Here is a 23,715-nt window from a genome sequence, read left to right on the forward strand (position 1 = left end):
CAAATTGCCATCAGCAAGTGGCAAGTGCATAACCCAAATTTGGGTAAAGAGATCCTTGAAAACTTTTCCACGCTTAACAAAAACTAACTATAAGATTATCTGCAGCGCGAAATTTTTAGAACTGGCGGAAAGGGAGGAAATGAAACTAGAACACGGTAGAGATCCTAAATAGTAGGCAGTGCCCATCATGTGAAAGGTAATTAAATTAAGAAATTTTTTGAGAAAGGCACTATTTATTTCAGGAAATTGGGCATATCTTTACTTATATTGAACCAAAACTGATACTTTTTTATGGATCTTGTTCAGAAAACTATTTTCTACAATGTGATTGATTCTAAAATGTTTTAAAATGTAATGGTGTTATGTGGCAGAGGATTGAAAAAATAATTTTCGGATCCTATTGGGTAATAAACAGCTTATAAAATAAATAATCTATGTTTTGCATTGTTTAATGCTCAAATTTGTATCCGGGCAATATTTTGCTGTTATTTCATGACAAATTGTACAAAGAAAAGATTTACTTTCGGTAGTATCGGGGTTTCCAGCTTGGATTTTGGGGTAATTTCAAAGAAAGTTAGAAATCTGGTAAATTTGGTTCGATTTTTTTTATTATTGGAGGTCAAATATTGGTGAAATATAGTTGGTTAAGCCTGATCTACATCGGGAAACTGCTGCGATCCTACGCTGCGCCGCGATGACAGATGTGAAAAAATTTCGTTCTAAGGGCATCTCCACCGCAGGGACCTAATTGCGTTGCAAAGCTAATTTGGCACCCGCGTCAAGCCCACCGCGGTACTTGTGCGAGAGCTAATTTAGGTTCGAGTTCATCCGTGTTCATCCGAATCTAAACAAAACTCAGGTTAGCTCCGGGTTCTACCGGGAGCAAATCGTCTGACGGATGGTTTTTTCAAGCAAAACAATGTAATTGGGTCAATTTGAGTTTGTAAACAAAGAGTTTATCCTGCTCACGTCAGTAAATGTTTACATTAGGAGTGATGATTGATTTTTCGATTTCAATTCTTCGAGTTTGGAGATATTTTCCCTCCCGTGCTGCAAGTTCACGCATGAAAAATGACTTTTGGTAATCTGGGGTGATGCAGTTTTGTTTTTTAGGTTAGATTGGGGCTGTGTTTGATTAATTTTGGACAACGCATTGTCGATCTACTGCCAGACATGCAAGAGACAAGTCATTTGTATTGAGTAAAAGCAAAATTCAAGCAAAACATTTTAAATAAGCCAATACGGATTTGAAAACAAGCAATCCGAGCAGTTGGGTCCTAAAATGAAGCTTAGATTGCTGATATTATTGATTACAGCGATAAAGCTTATTTTTCTGAGTACGACCACAGAGAATTTAAAATGGATTTTTAAATCAATTTTGAAAAATTAACTTCGCGGTCCTTCTTGACAGAAAAGCTCCTACTTGACAGCTCGTTCCAAGGGGACCATAATTGATCCATCGAAAAAATGTTGTCTTGTCAAAAAAAAAATTGCATTAAAATGAAAAACAGTGATCAGAAATGGTTTTTAATCGTGTTTTTTACCGTTGTATATAAAAATTTACATAGGGCTTTAGTACCCAATTCTGATTTTAAATTCTTAAATTCGTAAATTCTTAAATTCTTAAATTCATAAATTCTTAAATTCTTCAATTCTTCAATTCTTCAATTCTTCAATTCTTCAATTCTTCAATTCTTCAATTCTTCAATTCTTCAATTCTTTAATTCTTCAATTCTTCAATTCTTCAATTCTTCAATTCTTCAATTCTTCAATTCTTCAATTCTTCAATTCTTCAATTCTTCAATTCTTCAATTCTTCAATTCTTCAATTCTTCAATTCTTCAATTCTTCAATTCTTCAATTCTTCAATTCTTCAATTCTTCAATTCTTCAATTCTTCAATTCTTCAATTCTTCAATTCTTCAATTCTTCAATTCTTCAATTCTTCAATTCTTCAATTCTTCAATTCTTCAATTCTTCAATTCTTCAATTCTTCAATTCTTCAATTCTTCAATTCTTCAATTCTTCAATTCTTCAATTCTTCAATTCTTCAATTCTTCAATTCTTCAATTCTTCAATTCTTCAATTCTTTAATTCTTCAATTGGGTACTAAAGTCCTATGTCAATTTTTATGTACAACGGTAAAAAACACGATTAAAAACCATTTCTGATCACTTTTTTTCATTTTCATGCAAAAAAAAAAATGAAAAGACAACATATTTTCGATGGATCAACTATGGTCCCCGTTGGAACGAGCTGTCAAGTAGGAGCTTTTCTGTCAAAAAGGACCGCGAGGATAATTTTTCGAAATTGATTTAAAAATCCATTTTAAACTCTTTGTGGTCGTACAGAGTGTCATTGTACTCTGAAAAATAAGCTTTATCGCTGTAAACAATAATATCAGCAATCTAAGCTTCATTTTAGGACCCAATTCTTCAATTCTTCAATTCTTCAATTCTTCAATTCTTCAATTCTTCAATTCTTCAATTCTTCAATTCTTCAATTCTTCAATTCTTCAATTCTTCAATTCTTCAATTCTTCAATTCTTCAATTCTTCAATTCTTCAATTCTTCAATTCTTCAATTCTTCAATTCTTCAATTCTTCAATTCTTCAATTCTTCAATTCTTCAATTCTTCAATTCTTCAATTCTTCAATTCTTCAATTCTTCAATTCTTCAATTCTTCAATTCTTCAATTCTTCAATTCTTCAATTCTTCAATTCTTCAATTCTTCAATTCTTCAATTCTTCAATTCTTCAATTCTTCAATTCTTCAATTCTTCAATTCTTCAATTCTTCAATTCTTCAATTCTTCAATTCTTCAATTCTTCAATTCTTCAATTCTTCAATTCTTCAATTCTTCAATTCTTCAATTCTTCAATTCTTCAATTCTTCAATTCTTCAATTCTTCAATTCTTCAATTCTTCAATTCTTCAATTCTTCAATTCTTCAATTCTTCAATTCTTCAATTCTTCAATTCTTCAATTCTTCAATTTTTCAATTCTTCAATTCTTCAATTCTTCAATTCTTCAATTCTTCAATTCTTCAATTCTTCAATTCTTCAATTCTTCAATTCTTCAATTCTTAAATTCTTCAATTTTCAAATTCCTGATTTTGAATTATTTTTTTTAATTTTTGATAAAAAATGTGTTTTTGAATGTAAGAATTTCGGGTTTTTCGTAAATTTGTAAATTTTACTTAATTTCGATCCCGTCCGTGTGGATCAATTAGGTTTTACGCCGACTCGATTTTTAGGTTAGAAATTTGACATCTCGGCTGCACTGTTTACATTTTTTGCACGTGAGTCTAAGTAAAAACGTGTGTGTGTGTGCGCTCGTGACGTCACGCTGTAAAACCTAATTGGACAGCGCAGTGGACTCACAATCCAGAGGTTGCTGATTGGTACTAGCAATAGTGGCCGACAACTCTAAAGACAACTTCTTTTTTACTCCATTTCGACCAAAAATCTATATCTGTCCTTTTAATTTCAAAATTCTGTATTTTGAGGTTTGGCGAGGATTTTAAATATTATTATATCGAATACAAGATTATTAAAAAGGCAAATTCCAATTCTTCGATTTTTTCATGAGAACATATTGCAAACAAGCACCGCGTGAAGAAACGTCAAACGCCACTTTTTGTTTATGCTGCGTACCACTTAAGAAAAATCTTTTCGTGACCCTTTCCCTGACCGTTTCTTGGGCGTTTTTTTATATGGAGTTTTGCGTTCCTTCGGATCTGCGTATCAGCCTTTACGGTACAACCATTCAAAATATTTTTAAATGAAATGAAAAAAATAAATAATAAAAATAAACGTATTCGTAATTTTTCTTACTCCTCACTGACGTGAGCAAGATACACCCTTTGTTTACAAACTCACATTGGACCAATTACATTGTTTCGCTTGATATATATTTTATACATAATTTAAAATGTTCAAATCAGTTTAGTTATTTTTAAATTTTGGGCATTCATGTTTAAATTTTCGGTGATATTTTTTTTATATTAATATATGTGGTTGATTATTTTTTATTTAAAAAATACAAAAAAATATATAAATTCCACAACTTTTCAATTTAATAAAATCGTTTTGAACTAAATTACTGATTTCTTTAATATTCATTCAAATTTGATATTCAAAATAAATGCATCTTCAACCAAAACAAATACAAATAATTCAAAAAATCGCTGAAAAAATTAGCCACCGGCAGCTCGGGGACTTCTCGAGCACCTATCTTGGCTACTCGACGGATCCCCGATGAACTTTTTCTTCGCTGAATGAACTCGAAGGCTAATTTAGCTTTAGCTTTGCTACCCGCGGTGCGAAAGTTGGGGTTCAAACATGTCGGGAGCAAATCGGGTGAACTCTTTCAAAATTTTGAAAATGATATTTTATTGATGTAAGCAAACAATTTGGACATATAATGCAATTGGAAGCATGTTCTATCATGCTAGAATGTAGTTTTATTGATTTCGATCAACAAAACGGCTAGAATTTGAAAATGAATAAATTAGATCCCCGCGGTGGGCTTGATTCGGTAGCCAAATTAGCTCCCAGCGGTGCGAAAACGTGTATTAGCTACGGAGCAAAGCTAAAACTGGGGATCCAACCGATAGGTTTGCCACGCAATTAGATCTCTGCGGTGGAGATGCCCTAAATACGCAGACTTTCCTGCGAGTATCTACAATGGGCTGCGTTGGTTGCTGTGATTTCCCATTTGGAACTGTCAACGCAGAAATCTTGCGAAAATTTTCATTTATTTCAAAATTTAGAACATGCGACCTGCGGTCTGCGTTTTTAGTACAGAATCGCAGCACCGAAGCATTGTCATTGTAGAAGATCAGATTGATTTGCATGAGTTTAAAACTTGCGCTTGCATCTGCGATCCTGCGAGTTTCCTATTGTAGACCAGGCTTTAGAGTCTCCAAAGCTTATTCATAAGAAGTTTGAGTGATATCAATATGAATGCACCGATTTTCTGTGACTTTTTTGAACAAATATCCCATAAAATCGAAAAATAATCTTCAAAAAAAAGTTGCACTAGACCCCCCGACGAAATATTTCGGTATACCCCGCAAAATGTCGGGAAAGAGCCCTTCTTTCACGGTGCCAAATATCAGAAATACCGAATTTTTTATCTTTGAGGTCTCGAAAAAATACACCGTGTAAAGGGCTGGTGAAATCTTGGTGAGGACTTTCCATTATTGATCTGCACTTAAATTAACTTAATCTGGAGATCGTTTATGGATGCTACAAATTCCCGGTGAGTTAGTTCCAACTTGGGACTTTTCCAAAATGCTGCATGTTCAATTTGTCTGCTATTTTTTTTTTGCTATTTGCTATTTTGCTATTTAAACATTAAATCAATATAAATTTTCGATAGGTTTTGTTACGTGTTTATTTTTTAAATTCTTCTTTTTATTATCTCAAAACATGTTTATATGTTCCATCAGTGCGAGCAGATGGTCGTGTTTGTTAACGAAGTGAAAAAAATAGGATTGTGCATGCAAATATTGAGTGAAGGGACGCGCTGGACGGGGGGGAATCATTCAATTATGTTCCATCAGTGCGAGCGGAAAAAATTGGATTGTGCATGCAAATATTGAGTGAAGCAAATACAAAGTGAAACAAAACAGGATTGGGCAGAGTCCGATTTGCGATGCCTTTCCGTCGGGTCGAAAGATTTTTCGCGTCCGTCGCAGTTTGTTTTTCGTTTTTTCCGCGTGCGTGTGTGTGTTAAGGTGCGGCTGGCTCTGGTTGTCCCGATGACAGCTAGCCAGTCCGATTTTTTGCATCACGTAATAAAAGAACGCTCCCAAATCGGATTTGCTCGGAATTTTTGGATTTCACACGCTGAGTCAGATTCAGCCGGATTTTTAAAAAATGCTTAAATTTCAAAAGAAAATCCAGGTTATTTCGCTGTGTTGTTCCCCTCGTATTTTGCTTAAAGTATAGACATACACCCCCACCGTGCCGATTACGATTTTGTCGAACTAATTTGTAACCTTGCATTTCAATAGTTCGTCAGTTACGGAATCATCCAACCAGGTTTCTGTTAAACAGATAATATCAGAATGTGATCAAAACAAATATTGGCAGCAGTAAACTAAGCAAGAGCACACTGCGCCGCCGTGCGGTAAGGATTGGCGCATATGATGTGATATTTAAGTAATTTAAGAAACAAAGTTTAACTTTAACAACTATATTATGTAACTAGATTAATTAATGAAATCGAAGTTACCACTACCGCGGCCTAGCACCTATAATACACAAATCAATTCCCTGGTAAGACACTTGATGTCCCCAAGGGAAACCCAAAAGCCCACATCAGCAAAGCTGGCCGTGTGTTGCAAAAGCTGCACCGCCGCGCGGGGCGCTTGTCTTTGCTGACGGTGTGAATGAAAGCACCGTTGGCCACTGTGCCCAACTCAAGTGAGGGTCTTTGCTATAATTTAAGTTAGGGTAGGTCGCACGGACTAAGTCCGGTGCAACACACGTTTCTATTTGTACCATGTTCCAGTCTCGACCTGACCACAGCCATCCCACGGCACGAACAGCACCAACAGCATTTCCATAACAGCAACCAAATCTAGAGTTTTTTTTTATTAGGTCCTATAAACATATGAAAGACAATAGTTTATTGGTCCTTTAAAAAAAACTCTGGAAATCAGCATCGACAGCGTTACAGCAGTCAGTTCGTCAGTGGTTACAGTCTAGCAGAATGCAAAAAGGAATGGAATCAAAGGATAAGGTTTGGAAGGGAATGAAGAACTTCGCATAACTGAACTCGTTTTTTGGCGATTTTTTTCGAGTTCGTAAAATCACACTTTTTTGAGTTCGTTTAAGCGAACTGTCAAAAGTGCGATTTCTGAACTCCCAAAAGTGCAATTTTCAGTAACCGTGTGCTTGAGTCCAAAGTGCAGTTTTTTTTTACAGTGTATGCAATTGTAAGTACACGCTGCTCATGTTTGAGTAGAATAATTTTTGACGTAAAATGGGTTAGTTAAATGCAAATCTGGACTATTTAAATGATCGTGCATAGAAAAATATTGATTTTTACGCTAAAGAACGGATTAAAAAGCAGGAATTTTGAACATATTCTGTAATATCTCGTGAGTGTGAAAATGAAATCTAAAAAGTACTCTGACCTGCCCCGAGATGTCCAATTGAAGGAATACGAAAATTGATTTGTTGCTTAGTGTTAGTTAAAGTATAACCCTGTGAAGCGCTTCGCTTGAGAAAGTTTTTTTTTTTTTAATTTCCAGTTGATTTATTTTCATTTAACTATGGCCGAGGCCAAATCTGACCAATACTTGAACAATGAGTGTGAAGTCAACATACGAAGGGGTCTCGACGTGATCCAGAGCATGATAGACATCTCCGCCGATCGGCTGGAGGGGTTAAGGACGACATGCAATACACATACTGAACTCACCCAGCAAGAGATAAGAACCCTCGAGACCAAGCTGGTGAAAATGTTCTCCGAACTGCTGATAACAAAAGCCAAGCTACCGGAACGACTGCCCAGCAAAGGACTTCCGGCCACCGGAAACGAGCTCAGACAGTGGCTTCGTGTAGTAGGTATGTAACTACAGCAGAAAAAAACTTAGGGTGGATTTTCATAACTCCAGAATTCATGTTCTTGAATTCATGTCACCGGTTCAACTCTGACATGAATTATTTTTCAGCAATTTTCCGTTTATTTTTGATGAAGCAACTCGAAAAAATGCTTACTTACTTGAAACAAAGTGCCTCACATATTTTTTTTCATAATTTCGTAATGAAATCTTTGACAAATTTGATGTTGAAAATTCGATGTGAGCGGGACAAAAATTAAATTATTCAACAATAAATCAATTCTTGTCGTACAAGAATTCAATTCATGTCAAGCAAGAATCAGTTTATAGGGGGTCGGGTCAATCGGCAGAAAAACGAACGGCAGAATGCCGAATGGCAGAATGCCAAATGGCAGAAATTTCAATCGGCAGAAAAATAAATGGCCGAATCTTAAATGGCAGAAAAGGTCAAATGGCAGAATATAATATGGCAGAAAAGGTCAATCGGCAGAAAGGGTCAATGAGCAGAAAATTAAAAAGCCGAAAAATCAAAAGGCAGAAAAATCAAAAGGCAGAAAAATTAAAAAGCAGAAAATTTAAATGGCAGAACGTTAATAAGCAGAAAAATTAATTGGCAGAAAATTAATTAGCAGAAAATTATATGGCAGAAAGTTGATCAGCAGAAAAAATAAATAGCAGAAAATTAAATGGCAGAAAATTAAACGGCAGAATAGTTAGTTGGCAGAATAGTCAAATGGCAGAACAGTCAAATGGCAGAATTATCAAATGGCGGAATAATTAATTAGCAGAAGAGTTTAATGGCAGAATAATTAAATGGCAGAATGTCAAATGGCAGAATAAATAATTCACAGGAGAGTTGAATGGCAGAATAGTCCAATGGCAGAATAGTCAAATGGCAGAACAGTCAAATGGCAGAATAGTCAAACGGCAGAACAGTCAAATGGCAGAATAGTCAAATGGCAGAATTCAGACCGAAAAAAATACCATCAAAAGCAATGGTGGGGGGGGGGGGGTAAATAATTGTGCCTGCTTTTCTTATAAGAGGTAAAACGTTTACAATTATTGTACTTAGATTTCTCACTTATATATTACATTATTTTCCACGGACTTGATTTAATATTAATAGTACGTTCGTTTGAAGTGCCGCACTCGTCGGTGCCAGTTTTGATTCAATCGAACGTAATTTGTCAGTGTGCGTGGAACTCGCATGAAACAAGATGGCAGCGAAACTCGTGCGGAACTAGCACTTTGCTTATATTGTAACTTCAGTGTTTATTCAACATAAACAGTTTATCATGTTTATAAAACAGTTCATGCAATAAAAGTAATAATTTTTAATAAATTGTACTGTTTAACATTTAGAGTCTTTTTGAATAGGTCCTTTAAACATATAAAACACAATATCTTATAGGACCTTTAAAAAAAAAAAAAAAAACTACGAACCGATTGAGGTTATTTTAGGGACGGGACTGGGCCATTCGGCAGAATGACGGTCGGCGGAATGACGTTCGGCAGACAACCAGAAGGCAGAAAAGGTCATTCGGCAGACAAACATTCGGCAGAAAGTACATTCGGCGGAAAAGTACGAATGGCAGAAAAATGTTCGGCAGAAAAGGTCAAATGGCAGACAGGGTCATTTGGCGGAACGTCGATTGGCAGAAAAGCACATAAGGCAGAAAGGTTCATATGGCAGAAAAGTACAGAAGGCAGACAAACAAATGGCAGAAAAGATCATTAAGCAGAATATATCATAAGGCAGAATATTATTTGGCAGACAAAGTCATTTTTGTCTAACTTCCTACCAGCAACTTTATCGAGACAGAACCCAGTGAGACAACCTGGACTGAGCTTACGACTTAACCTGTAGGTCCGACGGGGCCAACATTCAATTTCCCGTCCGACGGCAGGCGTGACCAGACAAATCTTTAAAGGGCATAAAATTTCCGATCTTTTGCTGCCCATACATCAATGTTTTCTATAAAACCCACGTTTTTAAATACCTGGGCTTTTTGCCCAGTTTGATCCACTAGAAAAAAAATTACGAAAGTCCATACATTTTTGGCAGATTGCTCAAACGAAACCATAACAACGTTTTTGCTTAAGTATTTAAAAACGTGGGTTTTATAGAAAACCTTGATGTATGGGTATCAAAAGATCGGAAATTGTATGCCCTTTCCAATGCCACAGAGATTGACTTGTGAATCGTGGACCGGTTCGGATGCCGGCGGATTTTCCGACGACGAAATTTCGGGTTTAAACGAAATTCCAACGAAAAATCTATTCTATCGATACAAAGACTCCCAAAACGGTGTTATACCCACAATTAGCAATTCTATGGTAATATATTGACGTTCAGTTAAATTAAATGTTTGCAAAACTAAGTTTAGATAAGTTTTATATAGAATTTCCAGAGTTATTTAAACTTTCATTCTAAGTAAGTAGTAAACTTGATATTCAAACCAAATTATTTTGTTAATCAGTCAAGGATGCCTATTTGGAGTTGGGAGACTGGAATTATGGTGATTTATCAACAAATAACTTTATTTATGTTAATTTTTCGAAAGGTGTAGGGGAGAGTGGGAGACTTGATCCCCTTTTTGTATCGCACATAACTCTGCCAATTTCTCACAAAACTATGAACTTTTTGCAAGAATTGAAAGCTTAAACATACAACTATGTTTGGCTAATAAGGGTATTTCATCAGATAAACTCTTCGAATCATGCCAAGCGTTTTAAAAAAATATATTAAACCGCCATTTTCAAAATGTTGGGAGTAATTTGATCCCCTATTCAACATTTTGAAGAAATCTTAAGCAAAATGTTTCTTATTCATCCAATCTTTTAATTTTCTATAAGTTACAGCAATTTCACATTAAACCTGTACGTTTGTTTTCAAAATATAACAAGTTTAGCATGCAAAATATTTAAAAACTTAAAATTTTCTTTTTTAGACCAAAATTGAGCATGTTTACAAAAGCTGGTAATTTTTGTTTACAAAACTTTTGAAAAATGGTTCAAACTGCAGTAAGTTATGTTCAACTATACTGAAGGAAACTATGTACGAAAACCCAGCTCAATTAATTAATCTTGAGGCTGATTCCAGTGACTGTAAAAATGCAGGGATCAAGTCTCCTAAACGTACTTTTTCAAACAATTGTTTGTAAAAATAGTATGACGATAAATTTAACGTCAAATGCGGAAGGGTTTTGGAGTTGATATGTTTATCAAGCAATTCATGTATAAAAATATTTTTAAATAATTTTTGAGTGTTTTCTATACTTATCAAAACAAAGAAAAAGATCTCTTGGAAGTTTTTTGCAGCACTTTTTAGAAAAATGTGTGTAACTCAATCTAAACATTTTTTAATTTTTTTTCTTTGTTTTCTACAATGAGTTTTAGTTGATTTCACACAACTTTCTAGAACAAAGCCAATTGTTTTACCCACATGCTGACGAGATACAGGCTTGGGATCAAGTGTCCCCGGGGATCAAGTCTCCCCACTCTCCCCTACAAACTTTTGTTGCACCTTTTTTTATTTCTTTTTATGGAAATCATCTTTTCATGAGCTTTTTATAGCAAAATGTTCGGCATGAGTTTCTGAATAAAACGTAGTACTAGGTTTTTGACAAACTTTTAATTGTTTATATGTTTCATCACAAAATGTGTATAGTGCCCAAGGGGTGTAAATATTTTTTACATACAGTACTTTCTTTTAATGTGTACCAACATTGACCAAAATATGACATCGGTATTACGTCTACAGCCCGAGTTATTCAACTGTCTCATTATAGACGCACTTGGCAGGAACAATGAGACACTCTACGAAAATCAATTATTTTCTAATAAAATGTCATGTTTTAGTATTGTTCCGTTGCAGGTAACTTGCCTTAATTATTTTAAAACAATTTTACCAACTTGAAACTTAAATTAACAAAAGTTATACCAAAAGTATTAGAATTTTGTAAAATCCATATATTTATACCAAAAACTTTATGTTTTTGTTAAATGGTGTTAAAACTCAATAAATTTGCCAAAAATCACTTTCAATTCATATTTTGAAAAGTTACATATAGTGCGTCCATCCCGGGAATTCCCGGGACAAAACTCCCGGGATTTTTCCAAAACCGGGAATTTCCGAATCCCGGGATTTTTATATTTTATCCCGGGAATCCCCGAAATCGGTAAAAATATCAAATTTTGGTCTGGAAATTCAGATTTTGTTGTGGAATAGATGAACAACGATTAAAAATAAAAATAAAATATTAAGCATAATTTTACTTATAGAGAATAATTGTCAGATCCGTAAATTGCCGTAAATTGCTTAGCGCTTGAAATATTTTCGCTTCACTTTTATATTCATGAATTTAAATTGAAAAAAGTAATTTTAAATATTTTTTATGAAACATCTTTGGCAACAAAGACGAATGTATCGAATCAGAACAGCTGTTTTAGTTTATTTTTGCATAATGTTTTGATTTTTCTGATTGATTTCGGTTAAAACAGAAACAGAACAAAACAATTAGTACACCGATCTCCAAATTAATTGCTCTGAAATCTCGTGTACTTATTCAGTTTGTACTTCAGATTTTCTCCAGTTGGCGGTAGGGACATTAAGATAATTTGTAAAATATTGTTTGTTATGATTTTATCTGCTGTTTTTTTATTTGTTGTTTTAGACATTTTAAAAAATTGTTGAAGCTTTTCTGGTCATGTCATGTAAAAATAAAAATATGTATTAATAAGAGACTTATTTAATTTGAATCACACTGGATTAAAAATTTTGATACATTTAAAAACCAAAGCACAAGAAAGAGCAAAAACTAATCTTTCAAGCTATTTAAAACGGCTATTCTTGTTCAGATTGAAGAGTAGATTTTCACCAATGAACAGTATTGAGCTAAATCCATGATTTTTATCGCCCTAGTTACATAGATTTTGAAAAGAAGAAAAATCAAAGTGTCTCATTGTTACCCATGGGCTGAAAGGAGTGAGAAACAATAAGGTAGCCCTGGATTCTCGGTATATTCTTAATTTTGGCCAAACCAAATGAAAGGACATTGTAGCCCAACTCATTCCCTATGAAACGTCAAAAAAAAATCTGGAGAAATGTTAGTTTTGGTGTTTACGGCTGCCTATGAGCGAAAAACTAATTTTTGTCCATAATTTACTTTTACACCCCAGAATCAAACATTTATGAATAACTTTTCAAGGGAGCTTCCATAACCAAAGCCACTATTATGGCAGACGTGTATCGTGTAGACACACCTTTCCCCAAAATATGAGCCTGTTTGGTTGAAACTACTACTTGTGAGAGCCATTTTATCATTGTTCCCCGTGTCTCATTGATGACTACTCTGCCCTAACCTACATTGTCGTGTTTGCCATTATCATTAGAATTGTGAAATTTTGTGCAGTACAAGTGAAAATTATTCCCAGTCAATCAATCGAAATTCTGAAACAGACCCCCAAAATTCGTTTTAAATACTGAGATATTCCACAAAAACCAAAAAAAAACTTCGTGCATTTTTGTCATTTTCCATATGAAAGAAGTTTCAAACTTGTCGTGCTATCTTGACACAGCCTGAAATTTGATGTAAGTGCGACAATCGGGTACTAAAGCCCTATGTAAATTTTTATGAACAACTGTAAAAAACACGATAAAAAACCATTTGTGATCACTTTTTTTCATTTTAATGCAAAAAAATATTGTCAAGACAACATTTTTCGATGGCTCAAGTATGGTCCCCTTGGAACGGGCTGTCAAGTAGGACCTTTCCTGTCAAGAAGGACCGTGAAGTTAATGTTTTAACTGGTGGATCAATTCTCAAATTTAGTTCTCGGCTTATCAGTCCCAGTAGCAAGTAAAACGAAAATTTTGTTTTTTTATATATAATATCATTTTCAAGGGTTTTTTAAATTGAATTAAAAATCCATTTTAAATCCTTTGCGGTCGTTGTACTCAGAAAAATAAGCTTTATCGTTATGACCAATAATATCACAAATTTAAACATCATTTTAGGACCCAATTGGCCAAAGGGATTTCAGGTCAGAAAGCGTTTGACACAGATACGAGCTCGACTACCGTAAACCTTTTCAATTATATTTCGGGACTCCGGCAACCAAATTCAGCCAAACTTCGGGGCAATGCACAGAATGGTCAACTAAACATACTGTAATTGTTATTGTTTACATTGCGTGCTCTCGTTTTTGTTTATTCAAGATCAAACTTTAAAACTCGTTTTTCTCGGAACGTCAAATACGACGTACGACAAAACAGCACGACAGCGATAAATAATTGTAAAGAGAGGTTTGGATTATCTTAACGTGAAGACTTCCATCATTGTCATGATTTTTCGTTCAAAGATATAAATTTTGCGTCGCTTTCATTATTTTGACAAAATTCCTCCAACAAGTTGTTTAGAATAGTGCCCTACACATGCTGATTCTTTTGGTAACGATTATCCCATTCCTTGAAAATTTATGGAAATCGTCATTAATCAATGACTGCCAAGTAGGACGTCAATGACTGTGCCACAAAATTTTATAAATTTTGAAGCACATTTGATTTAGATCAAAAATTCTTTCAGTGGCTTCAAGAAGGTAATAACCGGCACATGCTGATTCCTTTTGGTGCTGAAATTCGTTAAATTGAATTTAATACAGAATCTATATATATAAAAAAATTCGACGGTTTTGTTCGAACGCGAATCAGTTCAATACGGAGTGTCGGATCGAGGTGCTTTTGTTGCGTTAGGTTGGTGTAAGCCCAAGGAAGGTTTATATGCTAAAAATTTCCACTTTGGCCACTCTTTGAGCGATTCCGGAGCATCTGCAGATTGTATGGAAAAATGTACGTAAACTCAAATTTTGATCACAGGAGGCTGAATTAGCAAAAAAGCAAAAACGTCAAAAACGAAAAAAGCAGAACGAAGTTTGTCGGGTAAGGCTTGTATTTTATAATGATGATGATCAATTTTCTTCGAAAATGATCAACGGCTTCACCTCAAGCTAAGAACCAGATTATCCGTTCGACGCAGTGATGGACGCAGAACTTTGCGGCTGTCATCATAGCCTGCCTGTCATCGACCATTGAACATAGTATGCTCTGTAGATTGTTCAACTGACAGATCACAGAAAAATCGAACTGGCGCAAAGTGCTGCGTCCACCACTGCGTCAAACGAATAATCTTGTTCTTACCTTTACCGTTTCAAACCTGTGGACACCTAGTTTCGAGTAGAAATCACGCAATAGAGAAACGCCAAGATAATGCTGAAGCTCGAACAAGTTATTTGTTTTGTATGATTGACCTGAAAACCGAAATTACAGCACACCACAATGGTCCTGAATAACAAAACCGTGCGTCGTCGCTAGAAAACCGCTTAACAATGTCGAAAAATATTGATATTTTGAATTTTGACGTCGTACGGTTGCACGGACGACAAACGATGGACGGACTCAGCAAGGTGTACAAAAGTACCGCGAAAATGTGATCTTTTTGTACTTTGATTTTGAGTCTAAACAAATAGATTTTTAATTCATTATTGTTTTGTGTATTGTTTTCGAACGTTTCCAACTAAGAAGAGATCCTGCCAAACAAAGCTTTCTGCTGAATGGTTTTCTGCTGAACGACTTATTCGGCCCAATGAGTTATTCTGCCATTTGTACTATTCCGCTCAACGACATTCTGCCAAACGACTTATTCGGCCTAACGAGTTATTCTGCCATTTGTACCATTCCGCCTAATGACATTCTGCCAATTGATTTTCTGCCAAACAAGCTTTTCTGCCAAACGTATTTTCTGCCGAATGACCTTTTCTGCCGAATGACCCATTCCGCCGATTGTTTTTCTGCCGTTCGGCTTTCCGCCGAATGTCATTCTGCCGAATAATTTTCTGCCGAATGGCCCAGTCCCGCTTATATCTAGTCTAGTCTGGTACACCGTCAGGGTAGACGTCTTTGAGTTTAGTCGCGGCCGTGGTTCCGCGCAGGTTGAGCTTGATTAATCTCGGTCAACATTTTTGTCGATTTCGTTGGTCACTATCAGAGACTCTTGCTAGAGAACCTGGAGCTTATTATGCTTCGATTGGTTCTTTTGGTTTGAGATGACCATTCTCTAATAAGCTCCAGGTTCGCTAACTCTGCCGTGTTAAGCACATAGAACCGCTTTCCGGGTTCCATTGACCGTTCCTGAGACAGGATACGACATACGCTATTAACACCAGCGCGGAGGTACGTCCAATCCGCAACGATCTCATTTTGACTGACGTTTTTTGAACCAAAACAAAACACCACGCACGCACACAAGCATAAAAACTGAGAGCAAAACTAGACCGTTCGTTTGAACCAAAACTGACACTCGACGAGTGCGGCACTCAGTGCCGCAACGGCTCTTCAAACGAACGTACCATAAGATACAAATTTGGGCAAGTCTGATATTTGGCACCATTAAAGAAGGGCTCTTTCCCGCCATTTTGCGGAGTCCGGCGAAATATTTCTTCGGGGAGTCTAAAGCAACTTATTTTTTAAAGATTTTTTTTTGATTTCATAGGATTTTTCCTCAGAAAAGTCGATGGAAATCGATGGGTTCATGTTTATATCTATAAAATTTCTTATGAATGTGCCTCAAGAGTCTCTAAATTACAAAATTGACCTCAAATAAAAAGTTTCCAACCCAAATTTACCAAATTTCTAACTTTCTTTGAAATAATTCTAAAAACCAAGCTGGAAACCTCAAAACGACCGAATAAAAATCGTGTCTTTGTACAATTTGTCATGAAAATACAGCAACAGGTTGCCCGGATAAAAATTTATAACATATTTGATGGATATGAACATGAACCCATTGATTTCCATCTACTTTTCTGAGGAAAAATCCTATGAAACCGAAAAAAAACTGCAAAAAAAGTTGCTCTAGACCCCCGACGAAATATTTCGCAGGACCCCGCAAAATGTCGGGAAAGAGCTCTTCTTTCATGGTGCCAAATATCAGTGATGATGAATTGAATGGAATTGAAAAGTTTCTCTACTACTTGAGATTGGGCTAGAAACAATTTCAAACAATCTTTGAAAATGTTTAGGGATGAAGGCCTATTTTTTTCTTTCAATTAAGTTTTTATTTTTGAATAAACAGGTTACAATAAGTTAAATTTGTAAACAAAACAGAGTTTTGGAGTTCCTTTCAGCTGATTGTTACACTAATTTATGTTGAAGGAATTATTGTTTAACTATGGTTTTATCAAATAGTAAGAAAAGTAAAAAAACAAAATTACTAGGGATACTAAGGAAAAGGGAAAGAGGAGAAAAGCTTACAACTAGATCACAGTTGAAATTAATCATGTATAGATGTACATGTTAATAATGAATCGTTGTTTTTTTTAAATACACTTGATCATTAATTTGGATTATTATTATTAGTTTTATTAAAGACACTTTACCATTGCATTGGCATTAATTTGGATTGAATTGTACCGCTTTGTTTGGAACCATCCATAAACCACGTGGACACTTTTTGAGAATCTGTTACCTGTTAAAACTCGCTGTGGATGTACCTGAAACATCGCACAACGGGGTTTCTCTTCTCTTCATTATCAGCTACCACCTATCTCCTATTTTTATTTTGCTCTACTGATTCTCACTTCTTCACTGATTCTTCTATTTAATATCCATCTTTTGATTAAACTAACTTTTGATGCTCTTATCTCTCAAAGCTTTTCCACTCTTTTTTACCAGTTGATACTGCTGTAACAAACTTTGTTTTTTTTTCCTTAAAAATATACTTTTCCTTAATGTACTAATAATATCAAGTCTATCATTTGCCTAATCTTTTTTGATTTTATTGCGAATTTATTTATTTGAATAATTCATGGGAGCGGCCGTGGCTGACTGGTTACGGTGTTTGCTTTGTAAGCGAATAATTCTGGGTTCGATTCCCATCTACTCCCAACGAGAAAGTTAAGAACACATAAATTTGAAATGATGAATATGAACGAAAAATCAAAGTCGCTCGAGGCGGGGTTCGATCCTCCGTCCTTTGGATTGGTAAGCAAAAATGCTAACCACTAGGCCATGACGACTTGGTGAACTTGGACTAGAATTAGGAATACTGTTACATAGAGCGAGTTGTGGCGCTATAACCACAGCAAATAGTGTCCAGGGCATTCGTGGAAATACAATGTCCTATCCCAGAGGGTCCCGGAGTACCAAACCTTCTTAGCATGGTGCTCCCAACGAATACAACCAAAAATCTCGGAGCGTATGGTGGTGTGTCCCCACACTCAAAAAAATGAGTTCGCGTAAACGTGAACAGCGTGCATGCCAACGGGAACCAGGAAGAAAACTGTTCACTTTCATGGTGCAATGCACTATAAAAGTTGAACAGTTTTCTTCCTGGTTCCCGGTGGCATGAACGCTGTTCACGTTTACGCGAACTCATTTTTGAGTGCACGCTTCTTCCTCCCCTGTCGATTCAGAATTGTGTTGTTGTTCGAACACTCAGTGCTCAAACTCAACCCAATTACGAGTCATCTCTGCGATACGGCTTTACGCAGTAGGCCTGGCCGCTTTAACGCTTGTGATGTTTTAATGCATTCTAATGCAATAGCGCACTACAAATGTTAATAAATGACAAGAAGAGTGCTAGGCGTAATCTAACCTAAGACACTCTCCAGGATCCCTCCGAAAGATTGGCTGCGCTAGGGTCTGATTAGATTAGAGATTAGAATTTATTTATTTGAATAATCCTTTATCTGTCCTATAAATTATCATTACTATAATCTAAGCTTGTTATGTATATCCAGAGGGAGCACTGGCATTTCATTCATGGTTGCGTTACGCGGTACATCGTGGTACATCCCCCCTTCAGCAAAACTTTTGCTTGTCGTAACGCTCGAAGCAAACTGACATTTGAGGCGTTACTTTTTTCAAGCGTTCAGATCTAAGAGCTCTTAGGTTCAGACCCCGTAAAAAATTTGACAGTTCTCGACCTAACGAAACCTTCGAAATCGGGTAATCAAAAACAACCAACCAGTTAGCCGATTTATTCGGGATTCGTCAGGAGTAAGATTTTTAATCGGCCTACGAATAGACCGATTAAATTGGGTTGATTCAGATTTTATTTTATTCACAGACTAAATCGGTAAAAAATCGGTTGGTTTTGTAACCGATTTCGTCGGCCGATTTCGACAACCGATTTACCACCAGACGCTTATGTAAAGATTACACAGAAGTCTGTTGCCCGGTCGGCAGTGGTGTCACGGTTCGCTTTTGAGCGTATCATAGCCACTCAATCGACGAACCTATCGGGTGAGCGCTTATCGAACGCTCAGAGTGGCGGGTTTGAACGGTTCGCGAACCAAAATTTCGATCATCATTTCTCTGCTCGCTTGCCGCTCCGCTCTGAACGGAGTAAAGAGAGCGTTCAGCGAACGGTTCGCCAACGGAGAATGTAGGCACTGATAGAAAAACTTATTTGTTTTTTTTCTTCACTCCCATAAAATTGTTCAAATTTGTTAACGATAAAGTTATCAAGGGACCATCCATAAACTACGTAGAAACCTTGGGGTGAGGAGGGGGGGCTATGGCGATTAACCACGCTCCATAGAAAAAAAAATAATTTGAATGGAAATTGTCCACGACGGGGGAGGGGGGGGGCGGGGTGTTGAGATTTCCAAAAAAGTGTCCACGTTTGTGGATGGTCCCCAAGGAACCAGGGAGTCCTCTGTTGATCCAGGACATAACAACAGAATATAATAAAAGTCTACCATACTCACTATGCGGGTATGATCTGCAGTCATAAACCGCAGACCTCTTGCTTGTTACGATAATAAATCCAGGGATAATAAATCGAGGGAGTCATTGGAAGACCCAGGACATCCCAATGAGTTGTTGAAGACATGCTCTGTAGCCCTCCAAAGTCACCTTCTGATGCCAAAATCATGAAAGTGCTGTTTTTTAGCTCTTCTTGCGAACCGCTCATTGATGGTCCCTCTCACTCTCATTCGCGATGAGAGAGCAAGGGTTCATGCGAACCACGGCAGGCGTTCGGATCGTGGTTCGCTCGTGCTTGGTTCGCAATCATGAGCGAACCACACTTGAGCGTCATGACGTATCGTTTGAACCACGATTCGAGTGAGCGAACCGTGACACCACTGGGCGGCAGTGGTGTCACGGTTCGCTTTTGAGCGTATCATAGCCACTCAATCGACGAACCTATCGGGTGAGCGCTTATCGAACGCTCAGAGCGGCGGGTTTTAACGGTTCGCGAACCAAAATTTCGATCATCATTTCTCTGCTCGCTTGCCGCTCCGCTCTGAACGGAGTAAAGAGAGCGTTCAGCGAACGGTTCGCCAACGGAGAATGTAGGCACTGATAGAAAAACTTATTTGTTTTTTTTTTCTTCACTCCCACAAAATTGTTCAAATTTGTTAACGATAAAGTTATCAAGGGACCATCCATAAACTACGTGGATACCTTAGGGTGAGGGGGGGGGGGGAATGCTATGGCGATTAACCACGTTCCATAGAAAAAATATTTAATTTGAATGGAAATTGTCCACGATGGAAGGTTGAAGGGGGTTGAGATTTTCAAAAAAGTGTCCACGTTTGTGGATGGTCCCCAAGGAACCACCCACTGAGAATTTTGGCTCGAGCCTCGAGTCGATCTGGCTCGAGATCGAGCTTGAATCGAGTCGAGGCTCGAGCCAAAATTCTCAGTGGGCAGGGAGTCGTCTGTTGACCCAGGACATAACAACATAATATAAAAAAGTCTACCATACTCACTGGAGCTATGCGGGTATGATCTGCAGTCATAAACCGCAGACCTCTTGCTTGTTTCGGCGGTTGTTGCAGCCATGCTCTGTCCATAGTCACCTTCTGTTGTCAAAATCATGAAATGTTTTTCTCTGAGTGCTGTTTTTTTAGCTCTTCTTGCGAACCGCTCATTGATGGTCCCTCTCACTCTCAATCGCGATGAGAGAGCAAGGGTTCATGCGAACCACGGCAGGCGTTCGGATCGTGGTTCGCTCGTGCTTGGTTCGCAATCACACTTGAGCGTCATGACGTATCGTTTGAACCACGATTTGAGTGAGCGAACCGTGACACCACTGCTGGGCGGACATGCGACGATTGAATCACGATCCGACAGGCTTCTGCCAACCACTTTTCAAAACGTTGCGTTTGACAGTTGTCAAAGTCCCTGGGTCCCTGATTGAATATTGTACCTAAATTTGATGAATATTACTCAAGTATACGAGTAGCAAAAATAATGTTGAATATTCATAAAAATTAGGTAATATTACACATTTTTTGTGTAAAACCTGTTTGACTAAAAAAAATGTTATTCAACAATTATAGAGGTAAAATTCATCATTCTTTTTTTCAACATTCTGTTTTCAACCTTCCATTTTTACATTATTTTTTGCTGTGTAACTTACTTTAGCGAAGTTAATTAATTTAAATTAAAAGACTGTAACAAAGCAAGGTTTTGAAACAATGCATGAAAATTCAAAGTGATCCAATAAATTCAACCACATGTTTGGAATTGTTTTTTTATTTGCTTGACATTTAATTTCATAGAAATATTAAAAAAAAAAAATATTTACTTGATGAATAACGGATTGTGAATGTTTTTCATTTTAGATTTTATTTTGACGTAGACTTACGTCTTTGTCGAAGGTACTGGGGTGTCATTCCAAAAAACCCGGGCCGAAGGCCCTGGATTACTGCGTCATCCGTCAAACGCTTATATCTTCCTTCCCTCTAATCGAATCGACACGATTTATGTGCCATTCGATTCGAAAATTATTCAGCAATTTGCTATAAAACTTTCATTGTTGGCAAAATAGTTTAACTATTGAAACAATTGAATGTTTTAAAATGTTTTCAAAATGCAGAGATTTTGCAAGCAAAATGAGCGCTTCCCACTCACGGACGGGAATGTCAAGTACCTATTTTGAGGGGAAAATCATCCGAGCAACGCGACCGAGTGTCGGTCGCGAAAAAGGAGGGGAAGTAGCGGGCCGAAATCATACATAAGAACGTGCGCCAGAGCCCATTCCAACATTCACGTCTCAGACGTCGGACCGGCAGCAGCAGCAGCAGCAGCAGGAAAGCTCAGCCCAGAGCAGCAGCAGCAGGAGCGAGGGACCAGAACTGGAAAAGAAGTGCACATCGCCTTCTCGTCGTCACCGTCAGCCAGTTGCCTCTCGATGGCCGGACCGTTAGGATCTTTCGTGGTTGCTGTGGTTCGGAGGTGCTTCAATCCCCATCCCTCGTCCCACCCGGGACGAGGCATCAACAAGATGAGGTGCGCGCCTGCTGCCTTCCGCCGAAAAGCCTCTCGTGGATCAAGCCTTGGTTGTTAAACAATCGGGACATCCAACTAGCTCGTCGCATTCGCGGCGAGCGCTTCTGAAAGATTTACGTCTCATCAAATTCTAGTGTTGAAAGAGTTGCCCTCGTCCCACCCGGGACGAGGCAGCGAGCTAATTTGAATTTAAATTTTAGGAACAAATTTTGGTCTTCGGGGGCGACGGATTGCACAGCTTTCTGAGGCTGCTCTCGCCCCCAACCCCTATGCCCCCTCTCTCCCTCCCCCCATTCGGCTCGCTAAAATTCCTTCGTCTCTTTCTTTCCTCTCTTTGCCGTTCGAATGGGTGTTCCTTCCAATATATATAGCTAATTCTTCAAATTAATATATGGAAAACCCACATGTCCACATATCTAAATTTTACGTAAGTCTACGCCATTCCGATTATGTCTGTGACATAACTACTTTGACTTTTCCGAACAAAAAATAAATAATTATATTTGATGATAAAATTAGATTTCATTTAAATTTTATTGTCAAGTATTTCTAATTTTTGATTAAAAATTAAGAAAAGATAGGATGTGGTAAAACTAATCTTAAAACCAATTGAATAATAATGTTTATAGTTGTCAGTTATTTTTTTATATTGAGATTTGTTCGAAATATTTTTCGCAAAAGAACATATCCAATAATTATCTAAATCAATAATATTTTTTTTGATACGTTAACTTTTTTCATTCACTGCTTGCTTACTGAAGATAAACCTGTAATGCTAATTAATTTATTTTCGTCCATCCAGGTCATAATGATTTATAAAAAAGGATTTGGTTGAATAATTTAACGCTATTTTTTCGGATCAGCATAGCAAATAAAGAAATAGTAATGCAGATTTATAATAAAATAGAAAAAAATGTGTCGAATGCTAGTATTAGAAATGTTTCATTCAAGTTAAAAAAAACATTGTAAAGAGCAAAAAGATGCTCAAAGCAAAAAGAAAATAAAATCTTAATATATTTATGAAACATGGTTAGTAATCTTTTTAACATTCCAAAAATCTTAAAAATTAAGCAATTACATTGTATTTTTTACGCAGGAAAATTTATTAAAAGGGATTGGTGTGGAAGTATAAGTATTTTGCGGAAATTTGAAAATAGGAAAATATAGTGCAAAATGTACGTTTATGAAAATTCAACTATCAAACTAATAAAATTTAGCAAGTTCCAGTAATTTTATTTGACCGGCCCGTGGCTTAATGGCTACGGCTCCCGCCTCATAAGCGGAAGGTTCAGGGTTCGATTCCCGACCGGTCTCCTTGAAATTTTTCAAACTGTAAATGAACTTGAATATGAATAAAAAACACATAGAATCAGGTGGGATTCGAACTCACACTTTTGGATTGGAAGTCGGATGCTTTAGTCATTCGACAACCAAGGGATTGATACTCCTTGAGTGAATTAATCCGTAGTGGTGAAATAATGCCACAAGGTCATTTACTATATAATACAACAATCCCTTCCCCAACGATTCCCTTACACACCACACACCATTATAATCTATAAATAACTCGAACTGGTTGGTACGGTATGTCCCCGGCTTCTTCTTCTTCCCCTGATGGTTCTATGAAATGTGGGATCCGTTCATAGAATCTGTCTCATACGGTTAATGCAACGCAGTATGCCGGGCCGCTTTAATGAGTGTAGGGGAAGGTGGGGCAAGACGACCATATGTGGCAAGAGGAACAATCGCTCGTAAGGCCGTAATTTTTACAATTTTGATTATTTCCAGTACAGTCATCCCACATATTCGGAACGGTTTACAGATCGGCCAATGTTCAAC

The 23,715-nt window shown here is 36.9% G+C and overlaps 1 protein-coding gene across 3 annotated transcripts in view; it reads left to right on the forward strand.

Moving 5' to 3' along the window:
• Positions 1-7,007: 7,007 nt before the first annotated feature.
• Positions 7,008-23,715, forward strand: part of LOC6048845 (kinase suppressor of Ras 2) — a 207,923-nt gene continuing 191,215 nt past the window's right edge. Inside the window, exons 1-3 of one of the 3 annotated variants that reach the window (XM_038266337.1) lie at positions 7,012-7,197; positions 7,263-7,578; positions 22,679-22,817. In XM_038266337.1, the coding sequence (XP_038122265.1) occupies positions 7,284-7,578; positions 22,679-22,695 (312 nt within the window). In that variant the 5' untranslated portion in view covers positions 7,012-7,197; positions 7,263-7,283 and the 3' untranslated portion in view covers positions 22,696-22,817. Of the gene's footprint in view, positions 7,198-7,262; positions 7,579-22,678; positions 22,818-23,715 lie in introns of those variants that run through there. The other 2 variants (XM_038266335.1, XM_038266336.1) reach the window with 2 other exon arrangements.

Source organism: Culex quinquefasciatus, chromosome 3 (genome assembly GCF_015732765.1).
Source record: "Culex quinquefasciatus strain JHB chromosome 3, VPISU_Cqui_1.0_pri_paternal, whole genome shotgun sequence".
Lineage (NCBI taxonomy): Eukaryota > Metazoa > Arthropoda > Insecta > Diptera > Culicidae > Culex > Culex quinquefasciatus.